At 34.7% G+C, this 14,210-nt stretch overlaps 1 protein-coding gene across 3 annotated transcripts in view; it reads left to right on the top strand.

Moving 5' to 3' along the window:
- ERC1 (ELKS/RAB6-interacting/CAST family member 1) overlaps nt 1-14,210 on the top strand; it is a 520,356-nt gene that overhangs the window by 201,427 nt on the left and 304,719 nt on the right. For all 3 annotated transcript variants that reach the window (XM_090273801.1, XM_090273803.1, XM_090273802.1), the window contains one exon: nt 1,599-1,792. In XM_090273801.1, coding sequence (XP_090129927.1) covers nt 1,599-1,792 — 194 coding nt within the window. The remainder of the gene's footprint in view (nt 1-1,598; nt 1,793-14,210) is intronic.

Genomic DNA, 14,210 nt, shown 5'->3' with positions numbered 1-14,210 from the left:
TGAGATAATCATATGATATTTATCTTTCTTTTTGTTAATGTGATATATCATATTGATTGACATGTGGATGTTGAATCATCCTTGTATCCCTGGAATAAATCCTAGTTTGATTATGGTGAATGATCCTTCTAATTTATTGGTGAATTCAATTTGCTAATGTTTTGTTGAGAATTTTTGTACCTATGTTAATCTAAATTATTTGTATTTTACTTTTATGGTGTTCTTGTCTGGTTTTGATGTCAGGGTAATGCTAGCCCTCTGAAATGAGGTTGGAAGCATTCCCTCCCCTTCATTTTTTTTTGAAGAATTTGAGAAGCATGGGTACTTTAATCTTTGAACGTTTGGTAGATTCACCAGGGAACCTTTCTGGTCCTGTATTTTGGTTTGTTGGGAGGTTTGTAATTACTGATTCAATCTTTTTCTTAATAAACAGTCTATACAGATTTTCTCTTTTTTCATTGTTCAGTTTTGGAAAATTTTAAGTTTATAGGAATTTATTCATTTCTTCTTAGTTGTCTAATTTGTTGGTGATTAATTTTACATAGTAGTTTCATACAATCCTTTGTATTTCTGTAGTATCAGTTGTAATTTCTCTTTTAATTTTGATTTTACTTATTTGAGTGCTCTCTCTCTCTTTTTTTTTTTCCCTTGGTAAGTCTAGGGAAAAAGGTTTGTCCATTTTATTTATCTTTTCAAAGAGCCAGCTCTTAGTTTTATTGATCTTTTCTTATGTCTTTTTAGTTTTTATTTCATTTATTTTTGTCCTTCTACTAACTTTGGGTTTGTTTTTTTTCCCTAGTTCCTTGAGGTGTAAAGGCAGATTTTGTCTATGTAATATTTAAGCAGAGAAAAACTATAAATTGAAGACTAGCTACTAAATATCAGATAATATCTTACTGAAGTTGATATATATGGCTTGCCCACTGTGTGAATATGTGATAGAATTTGAGTTGATGTAATACCTTATTTAAATTGATATAGATCGTCGTCGGCAGCCGTCCGTCTCGAGAGACGATGGTGTAGCTTCTTAAGAGTCTATCTGCACCGCCGAGAATGGCTGTGCAGTCCGACTCGGGAGTGACATGGTATCTGTCTCCTCCCGTGTTGAATCGACATCTTGTGATGACGCTGAAGCTACAGAGCCTGGGCAGGGTAATATGGAGGGTCTGCTGTTGCCCATGCAGCAGACCCCCCCTCTCTTCGCAGCTGAAGGGTCCAAGGGAAAGACGGAGTCGATACAGCTTGGCTTCAGGTGCGCCGCAGGAGTTGCCGGTGTTGACTACAACGTCAAACCGCCTTAGGGACTCCGGCTCCGGATTTTCTGTCGGGGTTTACTCCCTTAGCCTTTCCCCTGAAGAGGTATGCCGCAAGGCAGCGGAGGTTTTTTGGAGTCAGAGTTTTCCTTCTCTGATGTACCCTGACTGGAAGATCGAACCAGCGACACTTAGCTCGCAGGCCGACGCTCAATCCACTGAGCTAAACCAGCCAGGGCAGATATAGATATAGATATAGATATAGATGTGGATATAGATATAGATAGATACATAGTTTGCCCATTGTATGTATATCTGATAGGATTTGAATACTTTTCTTTATAGGCACACGAGGCAACATTGGAAGCCAGAACTAGTCCAGAGATGAGTGACCGAATACAACAACTGGAGAGAGAGATTGCTGGGTACAAAGATGAATCTAGCAAGGCGCAGGCAGAAGTTGACCGCCTCTTGGAAATTTTGAAGGAGGTGGAAAATGAGAAGAATGATAAAGATAAAAAGATCGCTGAGTTGGAAAGGTAAGGAAAGAGAGGCTGAACAGGGTTTCATTATGTTCGGAAAGCTAAAGTATGGTTTTAAAACTATGTACTCTTGGGGTCATGCTTTTCAGTATATCTGCCTCGGTAAATTTAGGTTCATGAGTGCTTGATGTTACTTTATTATCTATTTTTTTTCTGAGTCAGTGTCAATTGTTGCAGTCTTTAAAAGGCAACACAGAATGGGAATAAATTGGGAAGCTATGGACTTCAACATTATTGGTTAGAGAGAAAGTATTCATTGATTAAGAAATTAAATTTTTCTTTTGAAAAATCAACAGAGTAGAAATAGCTACTTACTCCTTAGTTATTTTTTTATCTAAGGAGCAAATGAGCCTCAAGCTCAAAGAGTTATTTTTTCATTGGTTTAGACCTTTTAATGTTGACTTGATGCTCCTGTGGGCATTGCATTTTTAGAATTTTTACAATTTGAAATATAGAAAAGCAGATTACATCAGTGCATAGGCCAAATTTAGAAGAAGGAGGACATTTTGAGGACAATTTAGGAGACTTGGATATGATATTTATAGAGCTCTCATTTTGATTTTTTCAAAATGAGCTTTGTTTGAGCAGATTCACCCAGACAGCTCTCTTGGAATTTCTTTTGTCTGTTTTTCTATTAGGGTGTATTATATTAAAGATTAAGCATATGCCTCCTGACTTCTTTTACCCCACCCCCCATATTGTTAACATAAATTCACAAGTGCATAGAAATAGTTCTTCCAGTAGAACTTCATTAATTACCCATATTTTTCTGAAGAGTCAAGAGAGACTGACAGTGACAGAACGAGATCACTGATCTGTGTGGAGCCTGATTCTTAGGAATATCTTTATTTTTATTTTTTTGAAGGTTGGGAAGTATTAGACTACTTTCATAAATTGGTTGTTTTAACTTTTGAGTTACTGGTAGACCTGATACTTCCCCTAGAGATTATCATTTCTCTTGTTCTGTAGCCATAGAATTTTGATTTTCAAGAAACTAAAAGAAACAAAGTTCCAGTTCTACATTTCTTTTTCACTGTTTTGAAAGTATGAATAACATGGGCTGATTACCCATTCACTTGTTTTCTCTTTTCTTGATATTAACTTTATTTGTTTTTTCTGGTTATATTAAGACAAATGGATAAATTCTTTATGTCAGAATTAACGATTATGAGAGTCTCCAAGTTACATTATGTGCGTTTTTGTATGTCTTCCTTTGTGTTGCCCTGTATCTCCTGCACATGCACATGCATACACACACACACACACACACACACACACACACCCCTTGCATACTCTCATGAAAACATGCCTCTCTTTACTATGGTGTCAGCCTGAAATCAGTAGCAATACTGCATAGATTTTATAATACAATACTTTTGATGGATTAGTGAATTCCCACTAAATATATTTCAGTATTTCAGAAAAGAAATTCCTTGATAAAGTTTTAATCTTTGGTTTGATTTCTTGTATTGGAAATCTGTGTGGAAATTATTGCTTGCTTGACAAATGTTTTAATTCATTTTGGACCCAGTACTGACTTTGGTAGATGGATGTGATTTAAATGAGAGTAAGAAATAGGATTAAATTCATATTTGATATCCAAGTAGCTTTTATTAGCTACATTTCTTACATTTTGAGAGCTGTAAATGAACTACTTTTTACATGGAATGTACCATGCGGTTGATAAATCACTGGTCTTGCAAGGTTGTAATTTTGATTCAGGATTTGACACAAAGTTTTTTGGCTACCAAAAAAGAAACAGTTTTAAAACTCAGCTTTTGCTTACTGGTTTTGTAATTTGTTACTGAGCAACATAGTTTAAGATAGGAGTAAATAGTCAAGGACAGTTGGGATTATATAATGCCTTTTGTTCTCAGATTTAGTACTGAGCTGCCTGTGTGTGGCTGCCGTATTTCTGTGTGTGAGTATTTATGGTCCAATGAGTTATAATTTACGTTTCTTTTCCTTTTTTTCTTTTTTTTTTTTTTTTTTACTGTGTGGTTGCCTCTCACTCGTGCCCCTAACTGGGTACCTGACGTGCAACCTAGTAATGTGCCCTGACTGGGAATCGAACCAGCGACACTTGACTCGCAGGCCGATGCTCAATCCACTGAGCCACGCAGCCAGGGCTTCTTTTCGTTTCTTTTGATTTGTCTTACCATGATTGTATTCCTTTGGGGTTTTGGTATCTCCATGTTTATATGTGTGTTCCTTTGTGGCCATGTTGTTTCTCAGAAAGCTGTTCTCCCACAAATTGTTCCAAGCCCGGTTTCTGTCCCTGCATTGTCAGGGCTTTGTTTGGGACTCCTCGGGGAAGTGAATGTTATGTAAGGCTACAGTTCTGTACTAATTGAATTGCTATTGCTGCTCTTGCTACTGCTGGGGCTGGCTGGGGATTTTGCTTGATTGGAGTTCAAGAACAGCTGGTTATATGTCAAGTTTAAATGTACTTCTTAGGTACATTGTGAATCAAGAATTATTTTTCTGGTAAGATTCTGATATGTTGGTTATAATTTTCCTAGTCTTTGTTTCTAGCCCATCCTCTATGTGGTTGTTCTTATGCTGGAATGCCCTTCAAGGCCTCTTAGCTGAAGCATCTGTATGCTGCAGCCTAATTCAGGAGGTAGAATTCATTTCTGAAGGGTGTTCTGCGACCTTCTAAGTGTGAAAATAAAGACAGACTGTTAAAGTTATTGAACTAAAGAAAATTCTTAGTATTCTCTTAAAATTTCCCAGTACTTCTTATGTAACAATACCCAATATTAAAAGGTTTAGATTGCATAGTGAAAAATTCTCAGGCCTATTTGTGGTCTTGAGAAAAATGAATAGTCCCTTACATTGCTCTTATAGTAGTTCCTGTCAGAAGATGACTTACTGGTGTAACCCTGTCTTGACCTACTGCAGTTTTAAAAAGAGGATTATATAAGTCCACCCATACATCTGCAAATATAAAATATTTTTTCTAATTAAATCTAAGAAGTACTGTTTCTAAATTCATATTCTATACTGTGGTGTATATCAGCTGGATTTCAATTAGACAGGTAACACCAGTAGGAGAGATACGTACATACATGCATGCATGCATACATACATATGTACACCACATATATATTTATTACAAAGAATTGTATGTATATTTATACACATATGTATATTACACACACAAAGAGATTTATTACAAGTAGTTGTCTTGCATTATTGTTGGAGGCTCACTAAGCGGGTATGAAATCTGTATGGTAGGCTGTCAAGAAGAGATGACTAGCAGGGTGGAGCTCCCATGGGTACAGGGCCAAAATTGTCATCCACAGGAAGGATTTTTTTCTCTCCTGGGAAAACAATTCAGTTATGCTCATTTCCATTATCTGGAATAATCTCCTTTACTTAAATGGATTATAGGCTTTAATTATATCTGCAAAATACTGTCACAGCAGCATTTAGATTAGTGTTTGTTTATGTAACTGGGCACTGTAGCCTTGCTACACTTCAGGAAAGTCATCACCTGATGGTTCTGGCTAGTTTTTATAGATCAATTTAAGGAAAAAACAAAAACAAACAAAAAACTTGAACTTGACACATGCTCATATAAGTAGATCAGTTTGGATTAGCTTCAGCAACCCTGAATGTAATTGAAAATTTCTCTTCTAAAGTGAGCATATTAGAGAATATTTTTTTTTAAGGTTCATAATGAATGGGCTTCTCTTTGGCATAATGTTTAACATACTTAGTAATATACTAAAATTCTGATAGAATTATAATATTAGCAGCTTTTCAGACTCCTGAAAAGATTATTCACTTTCTGCTTTTTCACTCATGCTGTTCCTTTGAGCTAAATACTGGTGTCATGGCAGTATATTGGGAGAATTATCCTCTATGCCACGTTGTGTTTTGCTTCATAATACTGAAAAATTACGGTAATTCTATTTGCAACAGAAACCCTCAGTTTACTCTGAGGGTCATTTAGATTAGATTCAGATTATCATTTAGAAATTTTTATATGTGGAGAATGGCAATCGTCTTCTGATTTTCATATAATTTAGGTATCAAGAATTGCCCTGATGTATCAAAGTTAGGAATTTTCATTGATTTAAAAAATAATAGAATCTATTATTTATAACCTAAATAATTATTAGAAAATGTGGATTTATTGTGTTTCCCAATTTATGGGAATATAAAAACTGGGGTTTTAATGGATATAGGTTTCATTTTGGTGTGCTTTAAAATTTAGCAGAGGGATTAACAAATGAGAAGAAAGGACATACTTTCTTGTAAGCCTTTAATCTTTGAAAGCCTCGAAGTTCTTTTTAGTCCCTTTTTTTCCCCCTTGGTTACTCTCCCTTTAAATATGGGTCTCTAAAAACACCACGGTTGATAGGATTTATAGGTCATCAAGCTCTAGAAAATAATACTCAATCTGTGACTTCAGTTTTTCTTTGATAACCAGTAAAAATAAAAACGTCATTCGGAAGAATCGTTTAGAGATTGGCTTCATTTTGACTGAACGTGTATTCTACACTATTTTATATATGCCAAAGAGGCTTGGATATCTATCACAGAACATATGAAGTATGCCCAGGTGGTATGTCAGTAGACCTACATTCTTATCCTGGATCTCACTTACTCAGTGTGACTGTGAGGAAGTTAATTTTTAAATTTGTTTTTCATCTTTTCATCATAAATAATGGGGATGATAAATCTTGTTTCATTATTCTCTCGACTTGTAAAAACTCATTTTAAGTATTGAAACATTACAAAAAATTAACGTACAGATTGAAATGGTGCTTATGTTCATGAAATACACTTAAGGTAAAATTTAGATCTTGAAGACAGTCTGGATGGCACTGGCCATTAAAAATCTAAGTTTTTGGAGCATAATACTAATTTCAGTGAGATTGGTTAATTTTTAAAAAGGTAAACTGCCTGTCGTTATAAAAAGCAATAATGAACCACAGAGATTTCATGCTGTGTAAGAATAGTAAACATGGCTACTTTCTTCTTCTTCTTTGTTTTTTTCTTTTTTTTAAGATTTTACTTATTTTTAGAGAGAAGTGAAGGGAGGGAGAAAGAGAGGGAGAGAAACATCAATGTGTGGTTGCCTCTTGTGCACCCCCAACTGGGGACCTGGCCTGCAACCCAGGCGTTTGGCCTGGCTGGGAAGCAAACCAGCGACCCTTTGGTTCACAGCTGGCGCTCAGTCCACTGAACCATAGTAGCCAGGGCTACTTTGTTCTTTTACTACTGAGCAGTATTGGAAATGAATTGATGTTTACATAGACTTACATTTTTCTTCCTTATTTTTTTTCGATGGCCTTATTTGAGGTAGGTTTTGGTAGATTTGAAAGGAGAAATACTGTTTGTACATAATTGGGAAAAAATATTTTTAGTTTTCACATTTGAGAAAATTATATCAAACTCTTCCAAATAAATTAGAGTACTGTAATTCTACAGAATAACCAAAGTTGTCAGTGTTTTTATGCTTTTGTTCATGGATAACTTGGATCCAAGAAGTGGAGCAGTGTGGGTAAAGGAGTAGTCAGTTATAAGGTGTATGTGTATACAAATAGACTGACCAAAGTTGTGAAATCATAGTTAGCTACTTCAGTGGAAATGGGGAGCACTAACCTTCTCTTCTTTTCCTTTGTGTTTAAGAAGTCGTTTTTTTCCCTGTCCCAGGAATTGGTAAATTTTAGATTAAAAATTTTTTTTAGAAATTCACATTAAGGTACAGTGGCTGTAAAAATACATTTGTTGAGAGTTAAAAATCTGAAATTACTAATTTTAAGTAATCCGTGACTCCTTCACCCTCTCTAATGCAGTGCTTTATGTTTTGTCTTTGTCTGTGAATAATATTATTTTTGGATATTGTCCTTATTAATTCTTTCTAACTTTCTCTTTCACATTTTCTTCCTGGATTTGCTGTTTCCTTCAGTCTCACCTCAAGGTCAGTATGATTGTACTGAAACTAAGACGTGGTACAGCACTGTATGCTAACATTATCTTGATCTGAAATGATGGAACTTATTCCAGGAAAGCGATATGTAGAAATCTAGTTATGAGTGCAAAAATGTCAAGAGCTTTAGATTTGATTTATGAAAAGAGTGGACTCAAAGTTCTTTGCCTCAAGAGACAGTATGAGTGGTCAGAAAGCGAGAATCAGACCGACCAGGTTTTGACTGAGAAATGAAAATGAAAGAAGCCACCAGGGGAATAAGAAGAAAAAAAATATTGTTTTAAATTAATTACCATTTCATCAGAGACATTCTGGATAATATCATAAGAGCAGGATGAAGTGCAGCATGTATGATGGAGGGAAAGTTGCCACAGTATGGATTTATATAAGAACTTTCTAATTATTTCACATGCACAAATCTACACACACATCTTTTAAGTTCTGAGTTTGTTTTGTGGTTCTACTGATGGTAGAACTAGTGGTAACAAAAACAACCTCCACTACTGCGATTTATATGTGTCAGAGGCACTGTGGTAGAAGCTTGACATCTTCATTAGTAAGTAAATTAGTAAGAGAAGCTGGCAGAAAATAATTGGAAACCCTCATTTTAAAAATTATTCATTTTGCATATGAGTCATAGCACTGTAAATTGAGGTGTGAGAATTTCTGATAGGGTTCATAAAATGACATTGTAAATACCGTATGCATTTTATGTAGCAGCTCTTTTCTAATAATAATAACATCATGTATATTTACTATTTATAAGAACACCCGCCTCTTTGATTTACTGCTGTATATGAGTTACACAGGACAGATTATTCTGATGAGGAACTATGATTAGGGAACATGATTTCTGTAGGATCAACCAACTAGTAAGTGATGGTACTTGGATTTGAAGCCACATCTTCTCATTTCAACCACAGGGCTCTTTATGTCATAATGCACAGTAGCCTAGGAATTAGAGTATGTGTTATTGAAACCCCAGACTGCTTGAATTTTCTTAAGTAGATTTCTTATCTGTTAAATTGGCACAATAATCTAAAGGGTTGTAAACATGGAATGAGTTAATACAAAGATCACTTAGAACAGTGTCTGGCACAAGGTAAGCAATAAATAAATGGATCTATTATGATCAATTCTTTCTGCCTTTTTCATGGGTCCTATTTGATCCAGGATATCTTAGCATGATGTCAAACATTTCAGGTTCTTTGAAACACTGTATTGATTTTTTTGATTTGTTCCAATGTTAATAGAAAGTGCAGAGTAGAATCCCAGTGCAAAGTTGTGTATGTGTAGAAAATGAAAAAAGAATACATATTTCTTCTGTATTGATATTTTAAGACTCCACTTATCTTCTTAAGTGCTAAAATTTATGTTACAGATAGAAAGATGAAGTTGAGGCCTTTTTGAAACAAGGATCTCCTTCCCATTTCTACTCTCCGTTATTCTCAATATTTAAATTGCAGACCTAAACAGTATTTCTGAAAGAGTCTCTTAAAAATAAGCAATTTGTGTGGGTGTAAGTATCTTAGTAAATAAATAAAGCCCCCGTGCATAATTACTTATACTAATCTAATTCGTGGAGGAGATTCTTCAGTCAGATCTACACTGTCTTTTTTCCTTTTCTCTTCAGCATGACCTCTTTTGCTGTACCGAGTAAATAGACCTATAGGGTATCAGCAGTCTTGAAATTTCTATCTTCACTCATCTTTACCTTCCTTTTGTTTCAGTGGAACTAATGTTCCAGTTCTTTGCCAAGGCTCTATCTTCCTGTTCTCTTTATCCCTACCCTCTTACTAATTTTCAAAAACTTACTCCATAAATTAAATCCTTCTTCTCCTTATCTTTTTATATCTGTTCCTTTCCACTAACTCTCCCAAACGTAAAACATATCCTACTTTCCCCAGTCCTTAAAAAGAAATGTAAATAGTCCTTCCCAGAATCTTTGTTTTTGTTTCAATTCACTACAGTATCTTACTTTTTTACCTTTTACTTTTTTTCTATTTACTGCACAGTTTTTGAAAGAAGGATTTATTCTCGCTGCTTCCACTTTCACCCTTCCCATTTATTTTCCAAACTGATGTAATTTGGATTCTTCTCTCTCTCTTGAGCTAAAATTGCTTCAGTGATGTACTAGGTGCCAAGTTTATTGACCTTGTTTGTCTTGGTCAAACTGACCTTTCTGGGATATTAGATATTACTGACTATCTCCACTCCTGCTAGAAACTGTTATTCTGTAGTTTATATGACATTGTTTTCTGCTACATCTCTTACTATCTCATTGACATTTTTAAGTCTGTTTTGCTCTTTTTCTTTTACATGTTTCTTAACTCTTGATATTTCTTATGTCCTTTAAAAAATTCCTTCCATTTACATTATCGGTCACCTGCCTTGTTACCACCAATGACTTAATTTTATTTTGTTTTGTTTAAATTTCTATGGAACTCCTATTTCAAATAAACTATATTTATTACAGAAGAAATCTTAGTATTTTCAGTAAAAATAGCAAGCCCAAATACTGTATTTTAAAAGTAATTTTTCCATATTCTACTCTAAATATTTTCTCTACATATTACAGTAAAACAGTATGGGTTACTACTTAAGTAATTTCAAGACTGAGATTATTTGGAATTAAGTAATTCAAAATGTGAAAACCATTCAGCTTTAGTAGAAAAATATCATGAAGGCTTTTGCCTTGTGTTTGGGAACCTTTATCTCTAACTTAAGCTTCGAGTGGACTCACATTTTTACTCATTTTTACTCACTTTTCCCCATATTTTATCTTTGCATGACAGGTTTTTTTTCTCTGTTACAGTTGGCATTTGTTATTTTATCAATATATTAGTTTCAGGTGTACAGCATAATGGTTAGACATTTATATAATTTATGAAGTGATTCCCCCAATAAATGTGGTACCCACCTGGCACTATGCATAGTTGTTATTGACTGTATCCCTGTGCTGTATTTTACATCCTCATGACTGTCTTGTAACTGCCGATTTGTACTTCTTAATCCCCTCACCTTTTTTGTTCAGTCCCAAAACACCCATCCCATTGGCAACCATCAGTTTGTTCTCCATATCTGTGAATCTGTTTTTGTTTTATTTTATTCTTCAGAGTCCACATGTAAGTGAAATCATATGGTATTTGTCTTTCTCCATCTGACTTATTTCACTTTAGGTTCTTCCATGTTGTTGCAAATGGCAAGATTTCATTCTTTTTTATAGCTGAGTAATATTCCATTGTATATAAGTGCTACATTTTCTCTATTCAATCATCTATTGATGGGCACTTAGGTTTCTTCCATATCTTGGTTATTGTAAATAATGCTGGTTCCATGTGCACTTGAAAAGAATGCACATTATGCTGCTTTTTGGTGAAATGCACTAAAAATATAAATTAAATTCATCTGGTGTAATGTGGCATGGAAGGTTTTGATCTAAGTGCCTCTAAACAAAACTTCCAATATTCTTCCAGAAAGGCTCAAGGAGAATTTCTCCATGGAAATCACTAATGTATACATAATTCTCTGAGTTACAATTATATTAATTATAATATTGTTAGCTGGTTCACTTTAGTAGTTTTTACTGTAGCGGTAAGTGCCATTAAACTATACTTATTTCCATATAAGTTTATTTTCCAAGGAACAAAAATAAAACAGGTGTTTTTCCAGTGGCAAAGATAATTTTGGCTGTAATATATAAAAGAGCCTCTCTTCATTCCAGGTTGGGATTTAATGTAATGCATTTTGCCATTTTAATTATGGTTTTGCTGAGTCCAATTTAGTAGGTCATCAAGAGAGTATAATTTATGGTTTGAGATGGATTGAATGTGTGATTTGATTTCATTGTATGACCTTGTGCAGATACTTAACCCTTCAATGTTTGTTTTAACCACCTGTTTTGTGTTAATAGTGATACTTAACTGTAGTGTTTGTATTTTAGTGCCTCCACTAAGCTTTTCTATTTTGGATAAATTTGTTTCCTCTTTTGCTTCCTTGTCCTTCCCTGCCCTCTTCTGTTCCCCTTTTCATTTAGTACAAAGCATATAGATTTATTTAAAGTGATAATGGCTGAAGATTCACACTCTATCCTTAAACATGTCCAACATCTCTTAAGTTCTTGTTCCGTGTCATTAGCCCCAGAAAATGAATACAACAAAATAATTTCACATACAGATGAGAAGATGTGATTTGGTTCAGAATTCATCTTTACTTTTTACTGTAAGGCAGCAAATTTGGCTAAAGGCAAGATATTTAAGAAGTGAGGCCTATAAATGTCATCTTTTTCACTCTCTTTAACTCTTAGATCTAAACAAATTGAGCTTAATATTATTATTAACTGTGTTTTATTTAGCAGTGACTTTTGCAGACTTGCCTTCAAAACAACTGTTTGGAATCTGTGGGGTACTTGCTGGTGACAGCATTAAGACCAGAATCCCTATATTGTTATGTAATATAAGTTAAATACTTTATGCCTTACTCAAATACATTCGTGTTTTTATAGTCTTCCTTCATCTAGTTTGAAGAAAGAATTCTACAGTGATTCCTAAACTGTGACTTGGTCAAACAGCTATTTCTCTGTACAATTTAGAAATACGTTTTTATTATTGATTGATGCTAGTCACTAAAACTTCACAAAATACCATTCACAAATCCTTATTTTGAAAGCTTAGTTATTTTCTTATTTTTTAGCCAAAGTGTTCAGGATTCTGACCCTGTGGGACCTATTTAAAAGGAGTTTGACTTATGGGCAAGAGTTTATAATCTAGGAGAATGATCTGTTGTTAATTGCATTTTTTTGTTTCCATTTATCATTCCTTTGACTTTCTTAAAACAGCCTTATTGTTTGAGTGTATTTCTTTATTCTTTCAAGCAGTGGTGTTGCCTAGTGTTTTTGTAATTTGCCATGCAAGCACAGTGTAGCCACGCCTTTTGTTAACAAATTTCTCTGATTTTTAAAGAGGCTGATGAGTACATAGGTAATGAATGGTAAATCAGTATTTAATCCAGGGTTCTCTAATCCTTAAAATCTTTGGTTTTAACCTCTCCATCCTTATATTTTCATTGATGGTCTTCACATCCCTGGGCTATCATGAACATGTTTTGAGACTTACAAGTTTACCATGTAGATGTTACGATTTTGTATTTTCATTTCAGTTATTGAGTTGGCCAAAATGTTTATTTTTTTCCATAAGATGGCTCTAGAAGCATTTAGTTTGTCTTTAACGTCATTAGAAACAATTTCTTTAGACTGTATTGTGACAGCTGTCATATGAGTGTGCATTAAAAAAAAAAAGTACAAAATTGGTGAATTTTTGTGTAGCCACTTTAATATTGAAGATGGAAGAAAATAAGCAACATTTTTGGCATATTATGCTTTATTATTTCAAGAAACTGAAACGCAAAAGAAAAAAGATTTGTGCAGTGTATGGAGAAGGTGCTGTGACTGTGATTGATGTATCAAAAGACGTTTGCATAGTTTCTTGCTGGAGATTTCTGCTGGATGATGCTCCACAGTTGGGTAGACCAGTTGGAGTTGATAGCGATCAAATCGAGACATTAAATGAGATCAGTCAACATTCTACATACTCCAAATATCCAAATCAATAAAGTTACTGGTGAAAATGGAAAATCTGTCTTTTATTTTATGGAAAATACTAAACAGACTTTTTGGCCAACCCAAATACAATCAAAACCATTCTTTATGTACATATTTTGGATCATTTGATTAATACCTTACAACTAAATGGCATATGTAGTTGCATCATCCATTTTTATGGTTATGATCTTGGTGTCCTCAGGTGTCACTGCTGACTTGTTATGGGCCAATGAGAAAGAACATCGTGGACTCAATATATAATGTTGCTTTTATTTCAAGCAAAGTTCAAATGATGTTATAGTACACTGTGTGAAACAAACTTAGTTTTGGCAATTTGGTAAAGAAAAGTTTTTTGGACAAATTAATCTTCTTATGACTTAAATGAACTTGGGCCATATTAGTAAGCACTATGAGTACATGGTGAGCAGTAATTTAACTGCGTGTTAAATTAAAGTTGGTAATTTGATTTTCATTGTGATTTTAGTTTTTCTTATACTTAATTTTTAACTTCTAGATTTAATATTTGTATATTTTTAAGTAAGTATGATAGATTTATGAACAAGAAGTCTAGAAAATATTTCCTTTATAATTCGTCGTCGTCGTCGTCGGCAGCCGTCCGTCTCGAGAGATGATGGTGTAGCTTCTTAAGAGTCTATCTGCACCGCCGAGAATGGCTGTGCAGTCCGACTCGGGAGCGACACGGTAGTATCTGTCTCCTCCCGTGTTGAATCGACGATGACGCTGAAGCTACAGAGCCTGGGCAGGGTAACATGGAGGGTCTGCTGTTGCCCATGCAGCAGACCCCCCCTCTCTTCGCAGCTGAAGGGTCCAAGGGAAAGACGGAGTCGATACAGCTTGGCTTCAGGTGC

The sequence above is a fragment of the Furipterus horrens genome, unplaced genomic scaffold, assembly GCF_987537825.1.
Source record: "Furipterus horrens unplaced genomic scaffold, mFurHor1.1.pri manual_scaffold_4, whole genome shotgun sequence".
NCBI lineage: Eukaryota > Metazoa > Chordata > Mammalia > Chiroptera > Furipteridae > Furipterus > Furipterus horrens.
The sequence above is the reverse complement of the archived record's forward strand: the minus strand, read 5'-3'. Positions and strand labels throughout refer to the sequence as shown.